At 47.4% G+C, this 26,287-nt stretch overlaps 1 protein-coding gene across 4 annotated transcripts in view; it reads right to left on the bottom strand.

Moving 5' to 3' along the window:
- Clec16a (C-type lectin domain containing 16A) overlaps nt 1-26,287 on the bottom strand; it is a 204,792-nt gene that overhangs the window by 31,147 nt on the left and 147,358 nt on the right. For all 4 annotated transcript variants that reach the window (XM_085832396.1, XM_029470211.1, XM_021184743.2 and 1 more), the window contains exons 19-21: nt 24,845-24,996; nt 21,851-22,055; nt 18,637-18,801 (exon numbers count right to left, since the gene is read on the bottom strand). In XM_085832396.1, coding sequence (XP_085688522.1) covers nt 18,637-18,801; nt 21,851-22,055; nt 24,845-24,996 — 522 coding nt within the window. The remainder of the gene's footprint in view (nt 1-18,636; nt 18,802-21,850; nt 22,056-24,844; nt 24,997-26,287) is intronic.

Raw genomic sequence — 26,287 nt, 5'->3', positions numbered from 1 at the left:
TGAAGTCTCACTAAAGCTCACAGAAGTGGAGCTAATGTCATTCCCAGAAGCCATGCTTCTGAGGTTAGACCACAACCAACCAACTTCTGGAAAGGTATGAAATACAAGCCTACCATGACTTACAGGAAAGAAAAGGGAACAGGAGGCTCTTTACCGGTAAGAACAGAGGATTTTTTTCTTCAGAGTCAAAAAGAAATGAGAAAAAGACAAATTTAGAAGAGGAAGAGTGCCAGGTGAGTCTGGACTGCATCAGGGTTTCCAGATTGTCCTGGAATGTACAGCAGGTTCCAAGTTATTTTTTCACATTTGGATGTCTTTAAGGAAAATATGGCCTAAATGGGACACAGATGAGGTAATCCACTTCTTGTGTGCTGCCTGGTGATGGCTTCGTGACAGCCCAGCTAGTTGTAATTGTGGTTTTAACACAATGTTTTTTTCAGAGAAAGGGATGTGCTATGTAGTCCAGGTTAGCTTTAAGTTCTTGGCATTTCTACCTTCTCTCCTGAGTTCTGGAATAACCAAAGCATGCCACTGTATCCATCTGATACAATGTTATCCACTACATCTAACTGATTCAATGTTCCCCACTGCAGTCCATCCAGGGGCTTTCACTCACAGGGTTGATGTGACTTTTTCTAGGTAGAAAGGGCACTGTACCCTATCTCTCTGAGGGAGTCACGCAAGCCCTTCTCACCCTTACAACCTGCTTTGCTGCTCACTTTCTTATACATGGCATGGCGTGTATCATTCTAGTCAGGCCCAGCCCAGGAACATTCCTCACAACAGGATTCAACACAGAACAACATCCCAGGTGCTGACATGCTCTTGGATGAAGGGGAAGACTGACAATCACCTCAGGCCAGCTTCTCTGGCCACAATAGTGGCAAAGGGAGTTCTCTGGCCACTCCAAACAGCTGTGGAGCATCACAGTCTAGGGTCCTACACTCTAGGAGTTGGAATCTAGCATAAGCAGTGACCATTTCATTACTAGGGATCCAGGCAGCCTGTGGGCCAAGCTTCCCTTGTCTGGGACACATGCTGCCTAGATTTGATCCTTCTCCTTAGAGAAGCTTTTCTGAATCTTAAGTCCAGGTAACAGTGCTTTCCTGAATATTACTCCAGCTCTTGGAACAGCACATCAGGGCACTGATTATGACAGGCAGTTCTGGAGCTTCCATGATCCAAAGGGGCTGATCTGCTTGGCTTTCCCCTGAATCCCCAGTGAACACTGGCTGACACATACAAGGGAACATACAATGGAGTATTAAAGCTTTGCTGCTCCTTCCCTCTGTATTCATTCATTCACCCAGCCACCTCCTTTACATAGCCATCCATCCATCCATCCATCCATCTCCTACCCATCTTCCTCTATGTGAGTGCATGCATCTATATACCCATCCAATGTTTATTAAGCACCACCTAGATGCCTGGGATAGAGTCCAGATCCTAGACTCTAGGACTCACCAAAGCCTAGATCTGCCTTCCACAGTTAACATCTGGGTAATGGTTTGAGCAGGATGTGGAGGGGAGAAGATGAGGAAACAGTATGGAGAATGCTGAGTAGGAAGGGGCTTCCCTGGCCTACAGACTGTTGAATTCTCCTTCCAAAAGGAAAAGGCAGGGAAGGGTCACTGAACCCTTGCCTGAGAGTCTGGCCACTCCTCCTAGCCATGTGTACGGATTGCTGCCTTTGTTGCCTACGGCATGGGGTAGTGTCTTAGGAGGGGCTAGAATATATAGGTTGTGGGGAGCCTAGGTGAGGAGGGGTTCTATCTGTGTGGTTATGAGAAAGCCATCATCTATGCTGGATAAAGGCTATCCAGTACAGCTGCTTTGCAATGGTGACACATGTCTTTAATCCCAGCACTAAAGAGCAAAGGCAAGGAATCACTGAGTCAAGGTCAGCCCGGTCTACATATTGAGTTTCAGGCTAGCCAGGGATCACTATTAGTGAGATCCTGTCTCAAAAAACAAAAACAAAAACAAAAACAAAAAACAAAACCTCAAAAAATAAAAAACCAACCAAACAACAACATCACATGCCCCCATAAGCAAACACAACAAAAAAGAAAACTTGGCCCTCACCTAGGAGACAAGTACAGGTGGGTACGTTAAGGATGCCCAGCTTTGAGCCTATGTCCAATCAGTAGATCCAGACACCAGCTGGTCTATATCATGGACAGCCTGACATGGACTGGCCCTGGTAGTCAATTATTTTCTTGCTCCAAAAGCTGTGTGACTGTCAGCCTGGCTTTTGAAGGCCCCAGTGGTTCACTGGTAAGATGGTTCCACAGGTTAAAGCTCTTAGATTCAGGAAGGTTGCCATAACTCCTGTGAAGCATCAACCTGCGACCTTCTGAGAACTCATATACATGTGGTTGTCATATCTTGGCTATGCCTCTGTGCTGGCTAGTTTTGTGTCAACTTGACACAGCTGGAGTTATCACAGAGAAAGGAGCTTCTGTTGAGGAAATGCCTCCATGAGATCCAACTGTAAGGCATTTTCTCAATTAGTGATCAAGGGGGAAAGGCCCCTTGTGGGTGGGACCATCTCTGGGCTGGTAGTCTTGGCTCTATAAGAGAGCAGGATGAGCAAGCCAGGGGAAGCAAGCCAGTAAGGAACATCCCTCCATGGCCTCTGCATCAGCTCCTGCTTCCTGACCTGCCTGAGTTCCAGCCCTGACTTCCTTCAGTGATGAACAGCAATGTGGAAGTGTAAGCTGAACAAACCCTTTCCTCCCCAATTTGCTTCTTGGTCATGATGTTTGTGCAGGAATAGAAACCCTGACTAAGACAAATTGGTACCAGCAGAGTGGAGTATTCCTGTGACAACCTGACCATGTTTTGGGGAGAACTGTGGAAGGACTTTGGAACTTTGGACCAGAAGATCCATTCGCTGTTAAGAACTCTGTGAGATGTTGTGTAGGAGCTTGGAAGATAATGTTGAGAACAGTGCAGAAAAATGGAGGCCTGGCTTGTGAAATTTCAGAGGGAAAATTAAAGACACTTTTCAGGGCCATTGCTATTTTGGATTGTGAAGATTCTGTGGTTCTGGTTAGCTGGGGCTGAAGAATCAGCTGTGATTAACACGATACCAGAACTACTAAAGTAAAACCTTTGCATTACTGGGACTATTGATGCTGGCTAGCTGGAGCTAAGAAATTAGCAGTGATTAAGAAGAGACTAGCATCACTGAGGTGAAATCTTCTGCGAAGTGTTTTCTGAGAGCACAGAGGCTGTGTTCCAGAGATAGCCAAGGTTGTACCTTGTGCTATGGATGGACTTAATAATGTGTAAGAGTTACCCAGGTGGTACTGGTTTTGAAGGCATGAAGGGGTCACACAGAGCAGATGAGGCTCTGCACTGTGAGAGGCCATGGAAGGCCACTGGTGAAGGTGCAGCCTCAGTTGCAATTGACGGCCCAGGACTGAAGGGGTCATGCAGTGTTTTGGAGATGCCAAGTACCATGAGATGACCACCAATAGCAGCAGCAGTGGAGTACAAGCATCTGGAGTCTAGAGGATGATGCGTGTACTACAAAGGGTATGGCTGGAGAAGTGACCCAAGCCCTTGGAGGAGACCAGAAGATCGTGAGTTGGATCCCAGACATTGGACAGTTGGAGATTGATTTTTGCTTTTGATTGTGACTGTGCCCTGATATTTTTCCCTCTTGAAGGAAGTTTTTTAGTGAAACCCACAGTTAAGAGACTTTGAATTTTAAAAGATACTGGATATTTTAAAAGGATTGAACTTTAAATATGTAAAGACTGTGGGACTTTTAAAGTTATTTAAGATCTTGGGGATGAATAAGAACTAAGGGTTGAGGCTTACTAGTGATGTATTTGTGTCGAGTTGACAAGGGGTCAATTGTACTGGCTAGTTTTGTGTCAATTTGACACAGCTGGAGTTATCACAGAGAGAGGAGCTTCAGTTGAGGAAATGCCTCCATGAGATCCAACTATAAGGCATTTTCTCAATTAGTGATCAAGGGGGAAAGGCCCCTTGTGGGTGGGACCATCTCTGGGCTGGTAGTCTGAGGCCCCTTGTGGGTGGGACCATCTCTGGGCTGGTAGTCTGGGTTCTATAAGAAAGCAAGCTGAGCAAGCCAGTAAAGAACATCCCTCTATGGCTTCTGCATCAGCTCCTGCTTCCTGACCTGCCTGAGTTCCAGTCCTGACTTCCTTCAGTAATGAACAGCAATGTGGAAGTGTAAGCTGAATAAACCCTTTCCTCCCCAACTGCTTCTTGGTCATGATGTTTGTGCAGGAATAGAAACCCTGACTAAGACAGTCTCCTTCCTGGATATACTGTATTGACCTTGCCCTTTCTTTAAGACCCCTTCCTAGAGCCTTCCTGCCCTGGGTGGCCTGGCATCTCAGTGTAGCCTGGACTGCTGCTGCTGCTGTGGTTTAGGAGTTCCCTTCTCAGGACACCATGAACTCCTGAGGGAAGAAGCATCTTCAGCTTCAGCGGGTTTCAACCTGTGGGTTGCAACCCCCTTGGCAAACCTCTGTCTCCAAAAATGTGTATATTGTGATTCATAACAGTAGCAAAATTACTGTTATCAAGTAGCAATGAAAATAATTTTATGGTTGTGAATCACCATAACATGAGGAACTGTATTAAAGAGTGGCAGCATTAGGAAGGTTGAGAACCACTGGTCTAGACTCTCCCCCTCCCGGTTTTTGGAGCAGAGAGTGATATGCAATTATGCCCATGATGAGTTTACTAGTTGCACTGAACTGGCCACTCTAAAACTAGATCTATGGTTTCTATGTGTCCTACTCCAATACCCAGGCTCCCTTGTATGCCAAATATGTGAGGGAACATAGTTCTGTACAGAAGGGAGGCTATCAGACAAGGCAGCTGTTTTAGCTCCATGGGAGGAGGGAACTCAGTTACACACTGCCCTGTGCCAGGGTAGCCACAGCTGGTGCTAGGGTGGCAGGCCAGTGCAGTCACTGTTGTCACTGAAATGGTTATCAGGAGTCCTCTTGTAAAGCAACATAGAGGAAACTCAGGGAAACCTCTCTGTCAGCTCAGGGGCATAGATGGTCAGCAGAAGAACCTGGAAGCCTCCAGTCCAGCAGGGAAGCTCCCTCACAGTGTGGCTTTATCTCTCCTCATAAGTTTATGGGGCTATGACCGGCAAGATGGTTCAGCAGGCTAAAGCTCTTTCTTTGCCCATACCAAGGGAGAAGGAGAGCTGACTCCTGAAAGTTGCCTTCTCACTGTACATGCATGCTGTGGTATGAATCCACCTGTATCCACACACACTGTGCACACATGCAAATTCTCACTGTACATGCATGCTATGGTATGAATCCACCTGTATCCACACACACTGTGCACACATGCTAATTCTCACTGTACATGCATGCTGTGGTATGAATCCACCTGTATCCACACACACTGTGCACACATGCTAATTCTCACTGTACATACATGCTGTGGTATGAATCCACCTGTATCCACACACACTGTGCACACATGCAAATTCTCACTGTACATGCATGCTATGGTATGAATCCACCTGTATCCACACATACTGTGCAAACATGCTAATTCTCACTGTACATGCATGCTATGGTATGAATCCACCTGTATCCACACACACTGTGCACACATGCAAATTCTCACTGTACATGCATGCTATGGTATGAATCCACCTGTATCCACACACACTGTGCAAACATGCTAATTCTCACTGTACATGCATGCTATGGTATGAATCCACCTGTATCCACACACACTGTGCACACATGCTAATTCTCACTGTACATGCATGCTATGGTATGAATCCACCTGTATCCACACACACTGTGCACACATGCTAATTCTCACTGTACATGCATGCTATGGTATGAATCCACCTGTATCCACACACACTGTGCACACATGCTAATTCTCACTGTACATGCATGCTATATTATGAATCCACCTGTATCCACACACACTGCATACATGCAAATTCTCACTGTACATGCATGCTATATTATGAATCCACCTGTATCCACACACACTGTGCACACATGCTAATTCTCACTGTACATACATGCTGTGGTATGAATCCACCTGTATCCACACACACTGTGCACATATGCTAATTCTCACTGTACATGCATGCTATGGTATGAATCCACCTGTATCCACACACACTGTGCACATGCTAATTCTCACTGTACATGCATGCTATGGTATGAATCCACCTGTATCCACACACACTGTGCACATATGCTAATTCTCACTGTACATACATATTAATGGCATGAGCACACCTGTAACCACACATACTGTGCACACATGCTAATTCTCACTATACATGCATGCTATGGTATGAATCCACCTGTATCCACACACACTGTGCACATGCTAATTCTCACTGTACATGCATGCTATGGTATGAATCCACCTGTATCCACACACACTGTGCACATATGCTAATTCTCACTGTACATACATATTAATGGCATGAGCACACCTGTAACCACACATACTGTGCACACATGCTAATTCTCACTGTACATGCATGCTATGGTATGAATCCACCTGTATCCACACACACTGTGCACATGCTAATTCTCACTGTACATGCATGCTATGGTATGAATCCACCTGTATCCACACACACTGTGCACATATGCTAATTCTCACTGTACATACATATTAATGGCATGAGCACACCTGTAACCACACATACTGTGCACACATGCTAATTCTCACTGTACATGCATGCTATGGCATGAGCACACCTGTATCCACACACACTATGTACACATGATAATAATAATGATAAAGCTTGGCTGGTCCTGCCTAAGGTCTCAAGCCAAGGACTGTCCTACAGGCTGGAACCCCCACTTCCCCAAAACAGGCTGGCCTTGAACTCAGAGATCAGCATGCCTCTGCCTCCCAAGTGCTGGGATTAATGGTGTGTCACTGGCTTGACTCTATGATTTTTAGGGAGCTATGCCTGGCTACCTGGACCCTGTTAGGGCAGGCTAGGACATAGAGCAGGAGTAGGAGCCAAGTGGGCCTGGCCTCATCCAGGCTTCCTGATGCAGGTTGCAGATGCTATTCTCCATCCACTGCTGTTAACTCTGCCTTTCCACCTACTCAGGGAGCTTACATCAACCTCACTAGTCAGGGCATCCTCCTTAGAGGCTAACTAGTTACAGTATGGCAATTTGAATGAAGCTTATGGCAAACTTCATGTGGCAGAGCCATTAAGCCAAGTCCAGCACATGATAGCTATAGGTCCTCAGTGAATGCTTGCTGAAGAGGGAATGGATGGAAAGACAAACTCCACTCTCTTCAGAGAAGCCCCTTCATGGATTTAAAGGCAATGAGCTAAATCTCCACTCCTGCAAGCCTTGACTACATTGTTCAGTCCTCAAACTTTCTGGATTTACCACTGCAGGTTGGAGCCTTTTCAGTAATATTATCTTCGAGAACTCTGGATGAGAGCCATCCTTGTTGCAGAAAAAGTAGGAGAGAAAGATGTTTACATGTCACATCTACCAGGCAAACTTCTCTGACCCAGGAGTCAGATGTGAGGACTTAACAGGCAAGGGCAAGCTATAGCCTCTCCAGGGCATAGCCCAAAGGTCCTCTGGTCTGTCCCTGGAATATCTCCCTGGACACCAAAGGTTGTGGAGCTGATGAACCAGGCAGGTTTTCAGCAACAGTATATACTGCTCTGTGGCTTTTGGTGAGGCAAGTCCTCCCCACCTGCTCAACGAGGAGCAATAGCAACTGTCTCCCAGGATCCCTGTTAAGGGCGGTGAGATACTCTGCTGCTGCTAGCAATGCAGGTAGGCTCATGTTACTCTCTAACCAGTGGGGCCAACCTTTTAGATGTTTTTACCTTGGAGCAGCTGGCAGGCAGGGAGCAGAATTGAGAGCATGACCTCTTTCTGGTAGTGTGACTGACTGAGACTTCAGCTCTCTCAGGCTTCACTGCTCATGAACGACAGGCACTCTGTCACAGTGAAGGTGCTGCATGGGGTTCAGGTCCAGCAGTAGTCCCAGGACTAGATCTACCAAGCCAGAAGGCTTACCCTTACCTAACTCTGCCCAGATTCTGGGAGACCCCAGAGTCTCACATGCTGTCTTCATTCCCTTATACTTCCAGCAGTAGTAAGGAGCTGAAACAACCATGAATCAGGTCCACTTGCTCCTGTTTAAAGTGGCCGGAGGCTGCCTTCTCCCATTCTCACTGTGCTCCAGTCTATGGGTCTTCAGTGTCCAGTGGCTCAGGCATGAGTGCTGCCCGTGACTGTGCTGAGCCTCCTCATGGGGATACTTGCGTATAGTGTATTTAACAGGCTTTAGGAGGCCTTGCTGCACATGTGCTACATGAAAAGCTAACCCTCATGGTGCCACAGCATGGCTGCCAGAGCCAGAGAACCCTGGCCAGAAGCCTGTGAGCATCTTCGGTGCTGTCTGGAGAAGGCAGGGCATAAGGCCAGGTGCTCTGGTTACTATAGAGCTCCTGGCTCCTGGGCGCCACTTCTTTACCTGAGCTGGGTTCTCTCCTCATTATGACCCCAGGTCAGTGGTTCTGTGGGGTGCTGGCACAGCTACATTTTTACTCCAGAAGAGGACACTAAGGCTCTGGGATCTACAGAATGTCACACAGTATCTGCAGGCAGGTGTGGACTGAAATTTGGGACCTAACTCTGGGGAGTGGGCCTCATCTTTCTGCCAGGGCTTCCTTGGCAGGGACAGGGGACTGTGGGAACAGTGCAGTGACATGCACTTCTGCAGAACAGGCACTCAAGTGGTGGTAGCCTTCACACTACTGAGCCCAGCACTTCCTGTGGGTGCTTTCTGCTGGCCAGCTCAAAGGCCTCTTTGAGAGGGGGAACCATAAGCAGTCAGTCCATCCAGCTAGGCATTGTTCTGACCTAATGTACAATCAATCCCTTGGGCTTCTGGCTTGGAACTTGGGGGAAAGGGAGCAAACACATTTATTCCCATGAGGTTCAGGGTTGTTTATGGAAGGCTCATTCCATGAAGAACTCTTCCTACCACTTGGCTGTTCCCAAAGTTTATGAGGACACTGCCAATCCAAGAGTCTGAAGTGTATGTGGAGGCCTAAAATGTTACCTGTACAGTTGCCATGCTGAGAAAGCCACAACAGAAGGATCCTTTACCTCAGAGGCTCTACAGAACCCTCTAGCTGACTTACAGGAAAGAGAACAAAGAGCAGGAGGAGGTCAGATGTTTCCCAGGAAGCCAGCAGACAGAAGCAGCAGGCCTGCTCTGAGCCTCTGCTGCCGCTTTCTGAGTCTTGCTCGACCAGCTGTACACGAGTGAGCGATTAATGAAATTATATGTTTTAACTATGTTTCTAGCTGCTGTGATAAAATACCCTGACAAAGGCAACTGAAAGAAGAAAGGGCATCCTCTGGCTCAGTTTCAAGTCCACCATGGCATGTGAATCATGACGGCAAAAGAGTATGAGGCAGAAGGAGTCACAGTTAGGGAGCAAAGAAAGAGGAATGCTGGACTTGAGCTAGCTTTCTCCATTTTTCAGTCCAGGATCCCAGCCCATGGAATTAAGATAGTTCGAGGCTAATCCCCACCACACCTCAGTTTCTCTCCTCATTTTATATAGGTAGCCTAGTGTCTAGCACAAATTTGTCCATCTCCCCACAGCCAGACTTTCAGATGTGTACCACCATGCCTGGCTTGTACTTTTACCTTGTTACTCCTCAAATGGAACCTGAACAGGTGCCTTTTTGTGTCCTGAGCTCCCAGCAGGGCTCCCAGAGACTGCAGAGCTGAGTGTTGGTCCCAGCTGACCAGTTTGGGGGTGTTTCTCACCCCGAGCTGAAGACGGCATTAAGTGTGAAGGAAAACTGTGAGTCAGCTCGTTTTGTCACACTTGGGTAACTCTGACTTCCAATCTTTTGAGGATTTGAGTTTTTTGTCACTGCCCCTTGCAAAGCTTTGTGCAAGAGTCTTCAGAGGTGCCTATTATCTGTTGAAAGGCAAAAAGCTGGCTACAGCCTAGGAATCTACCCATAGGACATTGGTGATGGGCTGTGAATGTCTAGATGAGGGAGCTCAAAGAAACCCTCTATGCTATATGGCTGAGTGAGAATGGAGGGCACTTACGTTTCTTTAAAAAAGCAATATAACCCTATATTGGCGTTCTGTGAACTCAAGGCCAACCTTGGTTACCAAGAAGCTGTTTTAAAAGTCAGAGCCATCCTAGAGTGCAGGTGATGGGTAGCACAGGGAAGCTGTAGGAGGAGGACAGCAACCAACACAGGAAAGGCTCCCACCAGAGGCATCACTCCAGTGTGCACAGGCCCTTATTGTACAGAGTGCACGGGCCCTTATTGTCCAGGTGTGAGCAAGCAACACTGGGGCCAAGTGTGCAAGCTTCCCAGCTGGAGGCAAATCAAGGCCAAGTCCAGGGTGCCCTGCATCCTGTGCTGCCTTGGACACTTTCATGTTTCAATGGCTTCAGGATCAATCTGACCCTTCAACAGGTCCCCAAAGCCCTTGTCATCTGGCCCTACCTTAACCAGTCTTTTCTTCACCCCTTCTTGGCAGGCACCATCTTGTGCCTGATGAGGTCCTGGCAGAGCATTCCCTGTCCCAGGGTGAGGGTGGGCCTCCCTGATCTGATCTGGGCCACCTGTATCTTTAGGCCCAGCCCAGCATTTGGTAAACACTGGCTTAGAGGCTTGGTTCTTCCCTTCTGAAACCCAGACAGTAAGTGAAGACCCAAGAAAGATCTTCTTTAGAATTTAAAACATCCCTTCAAAACCTGCTGGTCTCCTCCTCTATGTATATGTCAGAGTGGAGACCTTCTGTCCCCTCCCCCACGCCTGACCTTTGGCACTGTTATTGCCACATCTGTCTGCTATTTTTTTCCTTACTCTTAATGAGTTCCTGTGAATGACCTAACTTTCCTCCCAGCTGTCTGAACCTCGGCAATACTACTTACTCAGAGATTCAATCTCTCAGATGGCAAACGGAGGACCGTGGCTAATTCTTGGGAAACTGTAAGTGGTTTCTCCTGTTTCAGAAGGCAAGCTGAAGTTCCTCAAGCTAGTCATAGACCATCTGAGGCAAGATACTGAATCCTAGTGGACCTTCATCTAGTCACTCGGAAAAGCAAGGGCTAGGACAGTCTACTTCTGCAAACACACTTTTATTTTTTTGTCTGTGTTATCAATTATCTGCTAATGACAATCAGCAGTTGATAAGATGACTCAGAAACAAAAGTAAACATCAAAAGAAAGAGAATCATTTTCTCAGAGATAAGATAGCTCGGTTAGCAAAGAATCTGAGTTTAGTCCCCAGAACCAGCATTTTAAAAACACACTGGGAATCCCAGAGTCTGGGAGAATGGCAGATCCTTGAAGCTTGCTGGCCACTGGCCTAGCCTTATTAGCAAGTTAAGTTCTAGTGAGAGATTCTTTCTCAAAACAAGGTGGATGGTTTCAGAGGAATCCATTCAAGGCTGACCTCTGACCTCCACAATGTTACCACTACACACTCATGTTATCTTACTCATGTGATGGCTTATCTTGGCTGTCAATCTGACAAGCCTGGGAAGAGGAATCTCAATTAAGGAATTGCTTCCCTCAGATTGGCCTGTGGGCATTTTCTCCACTGCTAATTGATACAGGAGGGACCACTGTGGTTGGTACCATCCCTAGGTCTAGGAGAGGTGACTGAAAGCAAGGCAGTAAGCAGGCATCCTTCAGGACCATGTCTTGGCTGCTTCTGATGATGGACTGTGAGATGAAATAAACCACTTCATCCCCAAGTTGCTTTTTGGTTTGGTGTTTATCAGAGCCACAGAACAAAGGAGACCACTCCCTATGTCCTAGGTGAACACAGTTTCTCCAGATGCTTTTCTCTGGGTCTCTTCCTTCAGATGCAGACCTGTCTCCACACAAGCCATCTCCTCTCCAGCTCTTGGTTCACTAGGAGTGGAGTGCGCCATAGAGAGCTCAGGGGACCTGGAGCACAATGGCTCCTTGCAGTTCTGTCATCTGGCATCCTCAGAACTGAAGACAACACACTTTGTGGGGGTGGGAAGCAGGCAGCCCCAGTTCAAATCCCTGGCTGGCCATCCAGAAGGTGGGTGACCTTGGGTGCAGTGTCCCTCTTCCCCACTGCTGATTTCCCACTGGCCGACTGATTCCTAGAACTTGTGAGTAGCCTTAGATGGTGACTCCCTGCTCCTCTCATGGCCTGACCTCCTCTACAAGCCATGGGCTCTTAGGCAGACCTCTTCTGGATCAGGGTATAGAATTTCACCCACTCTGTTATGCGCTACAGTTGAACCCAAACACCCTCCTGTTGGGCTCTGGAGATCACACTTGGGTCCCTGTGCTTTTGTGTGTCAAGCACTTTTCTCATTGAGTTGTCTCATGAGTAGAGGAAGAAGCCACAAAAGAGGGTCTTGGATGATGGAGTTTACTCATCATATATGTCACCCACACTAGGAAAGTAGCTGCATTTTGGGCAGGTGGATGGATGGATATATATACAAGAACCTACGGAGGTAGGTGACATCTGCCTTTCATGGTTTTTGTTTTTTTAATTACTTGGTAGCTCATGTTGGCTTGGAACACAGTGATCTACTTGCTCCTGCTGAGACTAAAGTCATGTGCCACTATGTTTTATGTTTTCAATTGTGCGAACACACACACACACACATTTTCCTACTAGCTCTTTCTAAGGTGCACAGGTCAGCAGTGTTATGTAGCAAGTGTAAGGTGAAGCAGGAGGCTGAATTAGAAGCCAGGCCTCTGGCTCCCAGGGTTCAGCAGTGCACACACAGGAGTAGCAGAGCCACAATGCTGACATGGGCCTGTCTGGTCTGCCCTGTCACAGAGGTTTATTTCCCAAACCTTCCCAGGCAAAGCCTCACATGTGAGGTACAGGGTTTTGGTCTCTTCCCACACCAATGACTTGGCTTCAATTGGAGAGAGCTCTAGGACAGTCACCCCAGAGCCTTGAAGTAGGTCAAGCCCTTGAGCAATGTAGCAACATTCAATTCTTGAGAACTCAGCCCCTCCCTCCCTCTACCTCTGAGGAAAGGCATAGGCCTGGCGGCTGCTCTGCTGGGTGGCTGGGCTCGGTCTTTACAGGGCTTTATATAGAGCAACTGCTCCTTTGTCTGCTCAGACACTTTGGGGCCATGTTCCATGGGGTGGGGGTGGGGGTGGGTTGCAGGCCCTGCTTTGATAAGGCAGCTCCTTCCAGGGCTCCCAGTGGGTAGCCTCTGAAGCCTTCTGTTCATGGATGCCCTAGCACCTTGAAAAGAGGCCTAGCAAGTCGGGAACCACCAGCTGACTTCTTGGTGGCAGTCACACCCACTCTGACTCGATTTCCTTTGTGTGTGGTGGATGCCATATAAATATGGAGGCATGAGCAGGACACTTGTCACTGCTTATCATTTTGTGTCTTATTACTTTGGGAAGGGGTTTCTCACAAAACTAGAAGCTCATCATTTTGACTAGGAGGACTGGCTAAGGAGCTCTTGGGGTTTCCTTGTGTCTTCCATAATGCCGGGGCTGTGGTACACACAACCACGCCTGGGCTCAGGTCCTCCTGCTTGCAGAACAAGTGCTCTCATCCACTGAGCATCCCCCTGGTTCCCAGCCTAGCTCTTGAAGGTCAGTCTCTTAGAGATGAGAATCAGCACTCAACTGCTGCTGTTTGCTGAGGTCAATTCCAGTGTTGTTTCTGTTCTTTCTTATGCGGGCCAAGAACACCATTGTGCAAGCGAGCTTGCCCTCCAGTCTGGTCAAGAAGTAGTCTGGAAGAGCATTTTTCTGAACAGTGTCTTTGTTCAGATACTTGATCCTTTGGAGACAGGTCTCAAAGCACAAGACTTGAGTCTATGCAAGGGTGGGGGTGTAGATTATGGGGACCGGTATACCCTGTCTAAGCCACAACCACCTGTGAGGCTGCTCTCTAAAAACAGTTTATCCTATAACCTCTGTCATGCTGAGACTTGTAGCAAAACCATGTGAGCTGGTGCAGTCTTCACAACAGGCAGCCTTGAAGCAAACTGAAGCAAACAGGGTTTAGAGACCGGCTTCGTCTGCTTCCTGTGAGCTGGGAGGTCTCAGTCTGGCCCTCAGTTTCTAATGTGGAGAGTAGGGCAGGGACTCAGCTTTGAGAGCTGTCTGCAACTGAGAATTAATAGACAGAAAATGCCAGATACAGACAATTTCCCCAACATAGCTTATACTTCCAGAAATAGACAGGATTTCTGCAATTTTTTTTTTAATGTTTGACGCAGGGTCTCTCCATGTAACTTTAGGCTGGTTTTGACCTCTCAGTCCTCATGGCCAAGTGTCTAATGTGCTGGAATTACCAGTATGTTCTACACACCTGGCAATGTGGGCGTGCCTGGGAGCAAGAGGCCTTAGGTGGCAGTAGTTAGGCCTTGGTTTCTAAAAGCAGGCTAGGATGGCTCCTTTCGATGTGTCATGCTGCGAGATTAAGAGAAACTTGCTTTAGCATCTGTGGTGCTTATGTTATTTGACCTTAGTCAGGCTTGTGACCTTGGGCAGGGTACTTCTACACATGCAGAGAGGGAAGCAGAAATATTGGGACTACCAGAGGAAAATAATTTGTCAGCTGCCCAGCAGCCCAGTGTACTTTGCTTTGTAAAAGCTACACTAAAAAGGAGGGTAGGAATCAGTGTCTTTAGTTGGTTGGCCCAGGCCAGTCTGCACAGGGAGCTGAGGGCAGCTGGGGAGGCTGAGGGGTGGCAGGCCCCCTTCCTGGATGACTCAGAAACAATCTTCTGGCTTGGGAAGCTGGAAGGAGAGAGCTGGCTTTGTTTTATAATCAGAAACACCCCCAAGAGGACATTAGCGCCTTGCATATTGTCCCCAGGCTGGAAAGTCAAGGCTGATGCCCACATATTAATCTCTGCTTGTTAGCTTTTCCTCTCTGGAGCTCATTGCCAGGCCTCCAGCACTTGGCACCTTCCAGTTCGGGACCCTTACATTCTTCCTGGCCTACTCAGCTGCCATTGTTGTCCTGGAATGGCAGGCTGTTCCAGAGAGCTATTAAGGTTCTTCTGGGCCAGGCAACTGATAAGGCTGGGTTTGCCTTGGTAGCACGTGGGCCAGCGGCCCTCCCCAGATCCTGAAGATTTGTGTGCAAGTGTATGCTCCTGTGTGCAGGCCTGTGGATGTTCCTTGGGCATCATCCATCCTTATTTTTCCCTTTTACGACAGGAGTTCCCCCCTGGCACCATTCTTACTGAGAAAACCAGGGTACATAGGCAGTGAGCCTCAAGGGTGTGCATAGCCCCAGGTCCTCACTGCTTATGTAGTTACCAACTGAGCTATCTCACCAACTCCTCTTCTGTAATTTAAATACTTGCCTGAAGGCATACAAATGCTCACACTGGCAGGAAGCTGGGGCAGGAAGAGAGGAGAGCAGAGGACCGCTTTTAACAGCATCAAGTGTGACTCTGCTGGCACCAGAGCCAGACCAACTGGTGGGAAGGCAGACCTGTGCATTGCCTAGAAAAACAGGTCACTCCATGTACCTCTCATTCCAATGCAGGGCCATGGTGCAAAAGGGGAAAATTAACCTCAATTTCAGCTAAAGGTAAGGGTTGAAAAGACTGAGGGAAAATGGTCTGGCAGGTTCTCAAAACATTAAATGACCACTTGGCCACTGCTAGGCATATGCTTTGAAGTTAAAACCTACATATAAAGGTTCATAGAACAGTGTGGGGTGGAGGTGAGGGTGGGGGCGGGGCAGGGCAGGGCAGGGCAGGGATGAATTAGCAAGATGTGGTATATCCATGCAAACAATAAACTCAGTCTTAAGCACAAAGCTCTGCTGGGAAGAGCTTCTGCGCTGGGCACCAGATCAAGGCTGTGCTGAGCATATCCTGCTGGCCATGGCAAACTCTGGAAGCAGTTACTGCCATGAGGGGTTGGGGCACTCCTCAAGTAACTGCTGCCCCATACTGGCTACCACTGCTATTCCCTCCCTAGGAATTCTCTGCTCTAGAAAGCTGCCCATGGGATGGCAAGAGCCATCAATACAGAGCAGAAGATAAACAGAATTTGTAACTTCTTAGCCAAACAGACAAAACCAAACAAAAACCCAAACACTGTAGAGTGGCTAGCTGCTAACCCCTCAGCCGCTTATACTCCATCTTACTATTTCTCCCAAGAAGAGTGAGGCACACTTCCATCAAATATAATCAAATTTAGAGTCACACTTGCCTGTGCATCACCTGAGATACAGACAAAAAGGAAAGACGTATTCCAATCAAGTGAGCCCTGAGATTGGTGAGAATCCCCACAGTCAACACCTGTCATTTCAGAAGGTGACAAGGGACACATGGAACTTAGGCCCCAGAAGGCAGCTGTGAATGCTGAAGAGTAGCCAATGGTCTCCACCTGGCTCTCCTTACTCTGGCTTCTGCAAAGCTGACCCAGGTGGTGAGGGTTGGGGACACATTCTGTAACCTGAAGTCACCCTAACTCTGTTTGGCCAGGGTCCCCGTGCTGGGGAGACACATGCTGGTTTGGCAACTGAAGTTTGGTGCTGCTGCTGAAGAGCTGCGTCCTGGTCCTGTGTTCCCTAGGCAGACCAAACCCCCAGGTGCCTGGGTCCTAGATAGGATATTCTGGTCTTCTTGGTGTTCAGATAGAAGCAAATGCAAGCTTATGCTTCACTTGACAAACACTGACTGAAGCCACCGCTGGCACTGAACCAGAATGGTGAACAGAACAGTTCCACACAGTGACACTCTCCACGGGGCAAATGAACCAGACCCCAGCCTACAAACTGATAAGGAACTGAATCCTACGGAGAAAATAAACCAGGGCAATGTCATAGGGGAAGGGTTTGGTCCTGGTCAGCAGCATGATAACAAAAGGCCTTTGAAGGATGGAGCCCACATATTGGGGTTGGGCCACCACTGGGAGGTGGGCACTCAAGACCTAGCTAAAGGAGCTGGTGAAAAGGCTGAGGCAGGGCACAGCACTGGTTCTCCAGGTATATGCTGGAGCCTGAGAACAGTAAGACACCCCTTCTCTCTGAGAACTGCCAGACTATTTTCCTTCAGGTGGGGAAATGCCTCCATGAGATCCAACTGTAAGGCATTTTCTCAATTAGTGATCAAAGGGGAAAGGCCCCTTGTGGGTGGGACCATCTCTGGGCTGGTAGTCTTGGGTTCTATAAGAGAGCAGGATGAGCAAGCCAGGGGAAGCAAGCCAGTAAGGAACATCCCTCCATGGCCTCTGCATTAGCTCCTGCTTCCTGACCTGCTTGAGTTCCGGTCCTGACTTCCTTGGTGATGAATAGCAGTATGGAAGTGTAAGCCGAATAAACCCTTTCCTCCCCAATTTGCTTCTTGGTCATGTCATGATGTTTGTGCAGGAATAGAAACCCTGATTGAGGGTTTCTATTCTACCAACTGAGCCACAGCTCTAACCTGAGAGTCTTAAAGGAGCAGTTAGGACTCCCCTGCCTCACCTGCCCAGGACAATGCCTGTGTACGCTTCTCTCCAAGGTGACTGATGAGCTTCCCGAGGCCAAGAGAAGGCTACCCCTTAAGCACACCAGGCCTGACTGTGTGCCAGGCAGTAAGATCTCAAAAATGTAAAGTCATTATTTCCTTTTTTAAAAAATAGAGTTAATTTCACAGACAGTTATGCTTTTGATGTTCTGTTGATATGTGGTAGATTAAGTATCAAGAGGGGAACGGAGAAGCACATGTAGAATCACATGCATGGCATAGAACTCATCACATGATTATGTATATGTATATATATAACATACAAGCAAACATTTCTAGAAAGACATGCAAGAAACAAACTGTTCACATATTCTGGAGCAAAAGGGACTTCTTTACATTCTATCAAATCTTGTTGGATTAAAAATGATATACTTATGGTATACATGAAAGAAAGAAATCTAATCACGGGTGAAAGCAGACTAGATCAGAGGTAGCCAAGTGTTGGACTTGGACAGCTGTCATGGCTTTTGTTGATCCAACATCAGTAATCACTTTTGAGAATATTTCATAATACCTGAAATATAAGTTCTAGCCCTGAACATGCAAGTGTTAAGAGCAGGGGAGAGCCTGGCCAGTTTTGTAAGTTTTACAATCACGAGAAGAGAGTCATTCATTCCCCCACCCGCCCCAGCCCGTGGCACCTTCTGCATATGGATACACTTAGACCATGGCGGAGCAGGAAGGAGGCTGCTCTTCTTAAGAAGCAGCTTTCTCAACCCCTGGACTTTCCACTCAATCTCTCTTTTAGGGAAGGGCAGGAGGACTGGATACAGTGTTGCACAAGTGGGAAGAGCTAATCCCAGAGGGACCAGGAACTGCATGCACCCTCAACTCTCATCACTAATTAGTCAAGTATTTCCAAGAAATGTCCAAGAAACATTGATTCTGACAAGTTTTTTCACAAACCTAAGTGATGTCTGGAAAACCAAACCCAAGTGACAGAACAAAGAAGGGTAAGCCAAGACTGTATGTTGGGTGTGTGTTTCACGTGCTCTATGAAGCCAGAGCTGCCAACAGCCTGTATTCTGAGAGGAAGGCCTCTAGTGAGCTCAGCAGAAAAGCGGCCTGAGTCCCTAGCAGGAGGTGTGGCTTACCTGGCACCTTGTCTACGGATGCAAACACAGAGCGTTGCACTGTCGGGTCACTGCTGCCTCTGCGGCACTGCTCATAGAAACGGAAAGGCAGGTGCTGGGAGGAGGAGGAGCAGAGCCCAAATCCCAGGACTTCTGTTGTCGGCTGGATTGGGAGGTCCAGAAGGGCTGTAAGCAAACAGCATCATAGTTTGTTCTTAGCACGCGTAATGGGGACAGGAAGTTTGCTATAACTTGGGCAACAGGCCAGAGTGATACCAGCCTTGACAGTAAGACCCTTGGGGAAGCCAAACAGACAGCGTGAGGCGTGTGACTGGCAGGATGCCAGAGTCCCTAAGGAAGTTCAAAACACAACTGCAATGAAGGGGGCTCAGGCCAAGACAGCAGGGTTCTGAGTACCTGAAATCTGTAGAAAAGACCCTTCCCAAAGGCTTGGCTTTACACACACCTTCAGATCCTAGAGCAAGTGAGGCCAATTCTAGCCCCCAAAGTTTATGCAAAGGCATACATGGACAGACAGACAGACAAAATATACAAATGAGTGATCTGTCAGTATCTGTAGGACTCCTCCACAAAGACACCAAAATCTGTAATTAAGTCCCTTCTAAAAAATAGCATTATATCTGTATATGACACACATATCCTGTCTACTGTTAATCACCTCTAAATGACTTATATTTAATATGATCAAAGTACTATGGAAGGAGTTCTTCCTATATTGTCTAGGGAGGAATCACAGAGAAAAAGGCAGCAGAGGCTCAATGAAGACAGAGTTTTCAGACTCCTGTGTGTGCGAGTGTGTACATATGTATGTGGAGGTTAGAGGTCAATGTTGACCATCTTAAAAAGGGTTTTCTATATCTATTTTGTGTGTGTTGTGTATTTGTGTGCATGTACATGTACTATACAGGCATCCTTGTGTGGCATGGCACATGTGTGGAGGTCAAAGGACAACTTGTGAGTCAGTTTTTGTGTCCACCAAATTGGTTCTAGGGATTGCGCTCCGGTCATTAGTCTTGGTGGTAAGCACCTTTACTTCCTGAGGCACCTTGCATGCCCTTTATCTTATTTTTGGACACAGGGTGTCTTGTTCAACCTGAAGCTCATCAGTTGGGCTAAACTAGCTAGACAACCAGTCCTACAGATTCTCTGTGTTCATCCCCCGAGGGCTGGGATTAGAGCTGCATGCTGCCATACCTGGCTTTTACATGGATGCTGGGGAATCAAACTCAAAACCTCATGGTTGGGCAGCAGCATTACCTGTCTGAGCTGCTGCCCCAGCCCTAGTTCTGAGTTTTTGATATCTTGGTGGTGGAATCTTGCTACAGATGCTTATGAGAATATGTGGAAGCATATGTTTGTATTTATGAGTGTGTGTTTACATGTCATAGCCATCATCTTCCCTTAAACAACTCGTGAGATATATTAATTCAAAGTGGCTTTTCAAAATCAATTTAAGAAATATCCAAGGCAGCCATGCTAGCAGCCACTTTACAGTGCAATCCTCCATTTTCAAATGATTTCATTTCTGGCCTTTATGCCAGCGTGAGAAACTGCTTCACATTACAGGGAAAAGGCTGGAAATAAATCTTCAAAGGAAAGGCTGAATGATCTAAGTCACTTTGCACATTACACAATACTCCTGTAATGATTCCGCAGGCTAGGCTTCATCTACGTGAGAAACAAGAAGGGCAAACAACTCTGGTGCACAACACGGAGGCACACACGGCATGGAACTGCGGAGCCAGAAATGAAGCACACCGGGAGCTAATTCTGCCTTTGTTCCTTGAGAGAATGCTCCTCCTCACGGTGGGCTGGACATCCCTTGGCAGCCACAATGGAGGGACTGTGGGCCTGAGCTGAAGGCACTAATAATTTCATTTATTTATTTGTTCGGTCTTCATGCATGCATTCATTCATTTGTATCTTCTGTGGGACAGGGTCTCACATAGCCCAGGCTGGTATTGAACTTACTATATAGTAGACGATGACCTTAAACTTGTAAGTCTTTTGCTTTTCCCTCCTAAGTGCTCGCATTATAGGCATGTGTCATTATAACTGGTTTGATATAGTGTTGGAGATCAAATGTAGGGCTTTGTACATACTAGGCAACTGTACTGGCTAGTTTTGTGTCAACTTGGCACAGCTGGAGTTATCACAGAGAAAGAAGCTTCAGTTGGGAAAGTGCCTCCATGAGATCCAACTGTAAGGCATTTTCTCAATTAGTGATCAAGGGGGAAAGGCCCCTTGTGGGTGGTACCATCTCTGGGCTGGTAGTCTTGGTTCTATAAGAGAGCAGGATGAGCAAGCCAGGGGAAGCAAGCCAGTAAAGACCATCCCTCCATCGCTTCTGCATCAGCTCCTGCTTCCTGACCTGCTTGAGTTCCGGTCCTGACTTCCTTTGGTGATGAATAGCAGTATGGAAGTGTAAGCTGAATAAACCCTTTCCTCCCCAATTTGCTTCTTGGTCATGATGTTTGTGCAGGAATAGAAACCCTGATTGAGACAGCAACCATTCTACCAACTGAGCCACAGCTCTAGCCTGAGAGTCTTAAAGGAGCCGTTAGGACTCCCCTGCCTCACCTGCCCCAGGACAATGCCTTGACTTCCATTTCACGACTTGAAGAAACAACCTTATTTCAGGGCTTTTACTAAGAAAGCCTGGGTGATGTAAACTCTACCAACCCTGTGAGGTATGAATGACCCCTGGATTTAGTGTTGGGTGCTGGCTGCTCACCAAGAGATGATAAGGAAACAAAGAGAATGGTGAGAAAAATTATGTGTGAGGTCCTGGGTTTCATCCTCAGAGCTGAAACGAACAAACAAACAAATCTGAGTAGGAAGCTCTGCAAACTTGTTCTCTGTGTGAATAAAAATTTCCCCTGTACAATGTTAAGGCCCAAATGATCTAAGAGCTGTTTGCATACCTAAGATGGCAGAGGACAGTCAGAATGCTTTGTGACTATACCCTTGTATCCTTATGGGTTAACTCATGAAGAGGAGGTGCCAGCTGCCCCCCACCGCCTGCTGCCTGTTTCTAGCCTCTTGTCTGTTACAGAGGCCCCTTCTCTTCCACGCAGCAGTTGGGGATTTTCTCCCTTCCAAACACCTGGGAAGCAGGGAAAGTCCCATTCTTTGAAGTCTTGGGACGTTTCTGGGTCAATGTGAACTGGTGACAGCCTTGCGGTGGTGAGTCCTTGCTCTTGAGGTCACTCACCGGCTATCCTCTGCATCTTCATGCGCCTGGCCTGGATGCGGCCCTTGGCCAGGCGCTGCTTGGCAATAATGCAGCGGATATGATCCGAGAACACAAAGGTGGCCTGCAGGATAGGGAAGGGCTTAGAGTGTGGGCTGGAGGCAGGCTTGTGGATGGTGATGTTCAGGGCACGGCTGTCATCCTCCACTCCTGTCACCTGCATGTCCTGCAGATCGAGAAGGCAAAGGCAAAATGTTCATCAGGCCCAGGGGTTGATAAGGGTGTCAGTGGCTCATGTAGAAAGGCACCAGCACTTTGCGTCTGCTTTTGTTCTTAAGGAGGCTAAATCTCAAAGATTTAAGGGTGATACAGATTAGTCCCGGCCTGACAGATGAGGAATCAGCTGCTGGATGTATGGCTAATACTCCTTTCCATGAGGACTTGAGATGCCTGACCACAAGAGGTACATCAGCCTCTTCAAGGGCCACCACTGTCACAACAGGCAAATTCCAATAATTCCTCCTTCTGGAAAACCAGAGGCCACAACTCCAAAGCCTTTTTTGTCACCTGGTTAAACACTATCTCCTTGTTTCTCTTCAAAATGAGGCATTGTTCCTGTCCTTTGGTACATCTTTGAGGACAGTCCCTGAGGAAGGGTCACTAGAATTGTTTGGCAGAGACTTCAGGCAAGCTGCATGTGAAAGGGATAAAGACATTGACAAGGAATGAGTGTGTAAGGACTGGTTCCCATAAAGCCTCAGGATGGGTTCTGTGTCAAGTCTGTGCCCACAAAGGTTCAAGGGCACATGAGATAAAAGCGTACCAGACAGAAGATAGACTCAAAGGTCAGCTATGCTAGAGGAGGTGGGAGCCACTGAAGAAGGTTCAGAAGGAAGGGGGCTTCTGTGCTTGGAGGCCACACACTTGGCTCTCCCTTTGGAAAGAATGGCTGCATCACAGGGCAGCAGCAGATGAGCTATTATGAGTTTAAAGCAGGGATCTGGTGCGTAGTAACAGTCTGATAAATAGTAGCTACTGGAAGAGAACCAAAAGAGGATGGGGGGGGGGTGGAGTGTGGCTTTCATTATCTGACACATTAAGCGTCTGAGAGAGAAAAATCACTTTCCTGATGTTGTGTTCTAAAGAAATTGGTGTACCTTGATAAGAAGATGCACAGGCCAACTACCGGGCAGTGTTTCACGCTGGAGTCGCTTTGGGGTAAAAAAGATTCTCTTACACCCTCACTGAGAGTAAGAGGGTCTGGAAAGGGAGGAGTGTGGGAAGGAGAGGAGACAGGAGCAGTGGCTTCATGTACAGGTGCTCCCCATGGAGAGCAGGCAACAATTGGGCTGCCCACTGCTGTGGTCAGGAGGAGTCAAATCAGCCTGAGCCAAGGTCTTCTGGGAATCAGAACAGTGCAGCAAGGAAATGGACTTCCTTGAAGTAAGGGGAGGGGAGCCCCAGGCTGGGAGAGGACACAGTAGAGATAGGAAGTGGGATCTGCTCTCCACTCTGGGATCTGTGTTTCATTCCCTCTGCAGCTAGTCACTACTCAGCCATCATACTTATCAACCTGTAAGACGGATAAGCGGATACGAGGTGCTGTAGAGCCTGGTCAGGGAACGAGTGCTCAGGAACTCCTGTGATAACAACAGTGCTAGAGGAAGTTGGCAGAAGCTATGAACTCTTAAAATAGCTGATTCCAACTTCTTGGGTATCTGCCTAGGGAAATCCTGCCCGGGGCATGAGGAAGTGGAACACCAGGTTTACATGCTTGAAAAGCTGGGATTATCAAGAGGGCTCTGGCCGAGCATGCCCTGCCACACAGCAGTTAAGAGAACCCCAGCAGGCATGCATCTGCTAAAATGGCTAGACACTTCAAGAGAGGTTAGGAGACAGGCCAAGTCTACGATATGGCCATGTGAAAGCATAAGAATCTAACATACCCTCAAACGCATGTACAGTTAACCCTTGGGCACCCCCTACCAAACTGGGGACCAAAATCTGTAGATGCTCAAGTCCCTTACTTTAAATGGTACAGTATCTGCATATAACCTACTACATCTTCCTGTAGACTCTAAATTCACTCTAGATGATGCATAAGACTTCATACCATATATGTGCTATGTAAATATCTGTTTAGGGACTAAAGAGTCAAAAGAAAGTCTGTACATGTTTATAGCTGACATATTTCTTGGTGAAGTTTTGTTTGTTTTTGCGACAGTATCACTACGTAACCTTGGCTGGCCTGGGACTTGGTTTGTAGACCACATTTGCCTTAGACTCACAGGGATCTGCTCATTTCTGCCTCCCAGGTACTGGGATTAAAGATGTACATCACCATACCTGGTCTGTTTTGTTTTTTGAGACAGGGTCTCATGTAGCTCAGGCTAGCCTCTGACTCCTTAGGTAGCCAAGGCTGCCCTTAAATGTCTGATCATCTTGCCTCCACCTCCTAACTTATAGGCATGCATGATTATACCCCATTTGTATGTGCTGCTGGGAATGGAATCAAGGGCCTCATGCATGCGGGGTGAGCACTCCATATCAACTAAGCTACACCCCCAGCACACTGTCCTCATTCCCAACACCCTTTTATCTTGAGACCAGGTCTTGCTCCATGAACCTACCTGACTGGTCTGGAACCTATTAAATAGACTGGTCTGTTTTTGAATTTGTGGATGTCATCCTGATTCTACTGCCTGAATGCTGAGATCATGTACAACCATGTGGTCCCTTCCCCATTGAGTTTAACTGACAGTTCCATGGATACACAATTAAAAAGCACTTGTCAGTGAAGCAGATCTGGAAGGACCAGCTTGGCAATGGGTTTTCTCCGTAGGGAAGGAGAGGTGTTAAGATTAAGGTTTTGGTAAAAGGGACTTGGCTGTTCTCTGTGCAATACTCTGGCTTTGTGCACATACTTCTTGTGCCATTACAAGTGAGTATAAAACTGACATTTTAGCGTGCATGTGTGCAGAGTGAGAAAACAGAGCGGGGTTCTTAGACTCTCACCTGTAGAAGGCCAGCAAACTTGACCACTCCCCAGCCAAGTCTGGACACATCAGGCTCCACCAGGCTCATCTGGTAAATGTCCACAGCCAGGAACCGCTGGACCATACCACCATCCTTGGTGATGACTGTGCATGCAATCAAGTCACTGTTATCTGGGAGGAGAGAGCGGAGAGTGGAATAAGGCCTAGCTCAGCTGTCCAGCTTTCTTCACATATAGAACTGGGTTTGGATGCCTCTTCAAGCCACTTCTGCTAGGAGAGTCCCTTCATCTTGTTAAGCCTCACATTCAGTGTGTTCTCAAAGCAATCCTATTGGCTTTGAGACTGATACAAAGCACACAAACCATTAGGTATTGTATACACACTAAAGTGTGAAAATAGCTAACAACTGAGTTCAGGGGTAGAAGCACTCAAGAATGCATGAGGCTGGGGTTCTATCCCCGGCCCCAGAGCCACTACCATCACCCAGCAGCCAATCCCAGGAACAGTTCAGTGTTTCTTTGAGACCAAAGGTAGTTTACAGATATGATGATGGTTTTTGATCATGTGAAGTCAGGAAAACAAGATCCCCTGTTCCCTACAACAGCACCACAAGTCCTCAATTCAGTGTCTGGCAACTTAGAACCCAGCACTGAACGAGGTGGAGTGTAACCATCTGCCAGGCCCTTGAGCCCTCTGAGCCATGGCTCTCTATCTGTAGAATGAGAGGAAGATCCCTTATCTCAGGATAATTGGTACAGAAAACAGCAGCTGCTAGGAAGGTACTCGTGTGAAGCAGTACACATAGGGCTCCTGAGCACATCCCAGGTCCCTTCTCCTGCTTGACATTTATACCCAGACCTGCCCCAATGACTCTGAAGTCACCTGACAACACAAGCCATCAGTCACACCTGCAGTCCACTCTGAGTCCCGCCCAGTGACACCTCCTTTCATTATGCTTTCAATGAGATAGCCAAACCAAGAAAACCCACAAATGTCCCAAAATGGGGAAATAACTTGACCTTGACTTTTTTTCCATCAGATGTAAAATTATAAACTCATATAACAACACTAAAGTAAACTAAGCTCTGAACAATGGCTGTCTGTGAGGAGGAAATAGGAATGGAGTATGGGGGTGGGGCTGGGAGGGCTAAAATCAATGGAAGAATTTTCATTTAAAAATCACTGCTTTTATTACATTTACTTAGTTATGTGTTTGCATGTACACTCATCTCACATGTGTGTTAAGGCCAGAGGGAGACCTGAGAGAGTTAGTTCTTTCCTTCCACTATGTGGGCTCTGAGAATTGATCACAGGTCTTCAGGGATTGGCTGCAAGTGCTTTTACCCGCTCAGCCATCTTGCCAGACCCCTGTTTATTTTTGAGAAACTATTTAGCAATAACTAACCTGGAATTTGCTTTGTAGACCAGGCTGGCCCCAAACTCATGGAGATCTACCAGTATC

Source organism: Mus caroli, unplaced genomic scaffold (genome assembly GCF_978045245.1).
Source record: "Mus caroli unplaced genomic scaffold, Mus_caroli_1 scaffold_17, whole genome shotgun sequence".
In the NCBI taxonomy this organism is placed as follows: domain Eukaryota; kingdom Metazoa; phylum Chordata; class Mammalia; order Rodentia; family Muridae; genus Mus; species Mus caroli.
The sequence above is the reverse complement of the archived record's forward strand: the minus strand, read 5'-3'. Positions and strand labels throughout refer to the sequence as shown.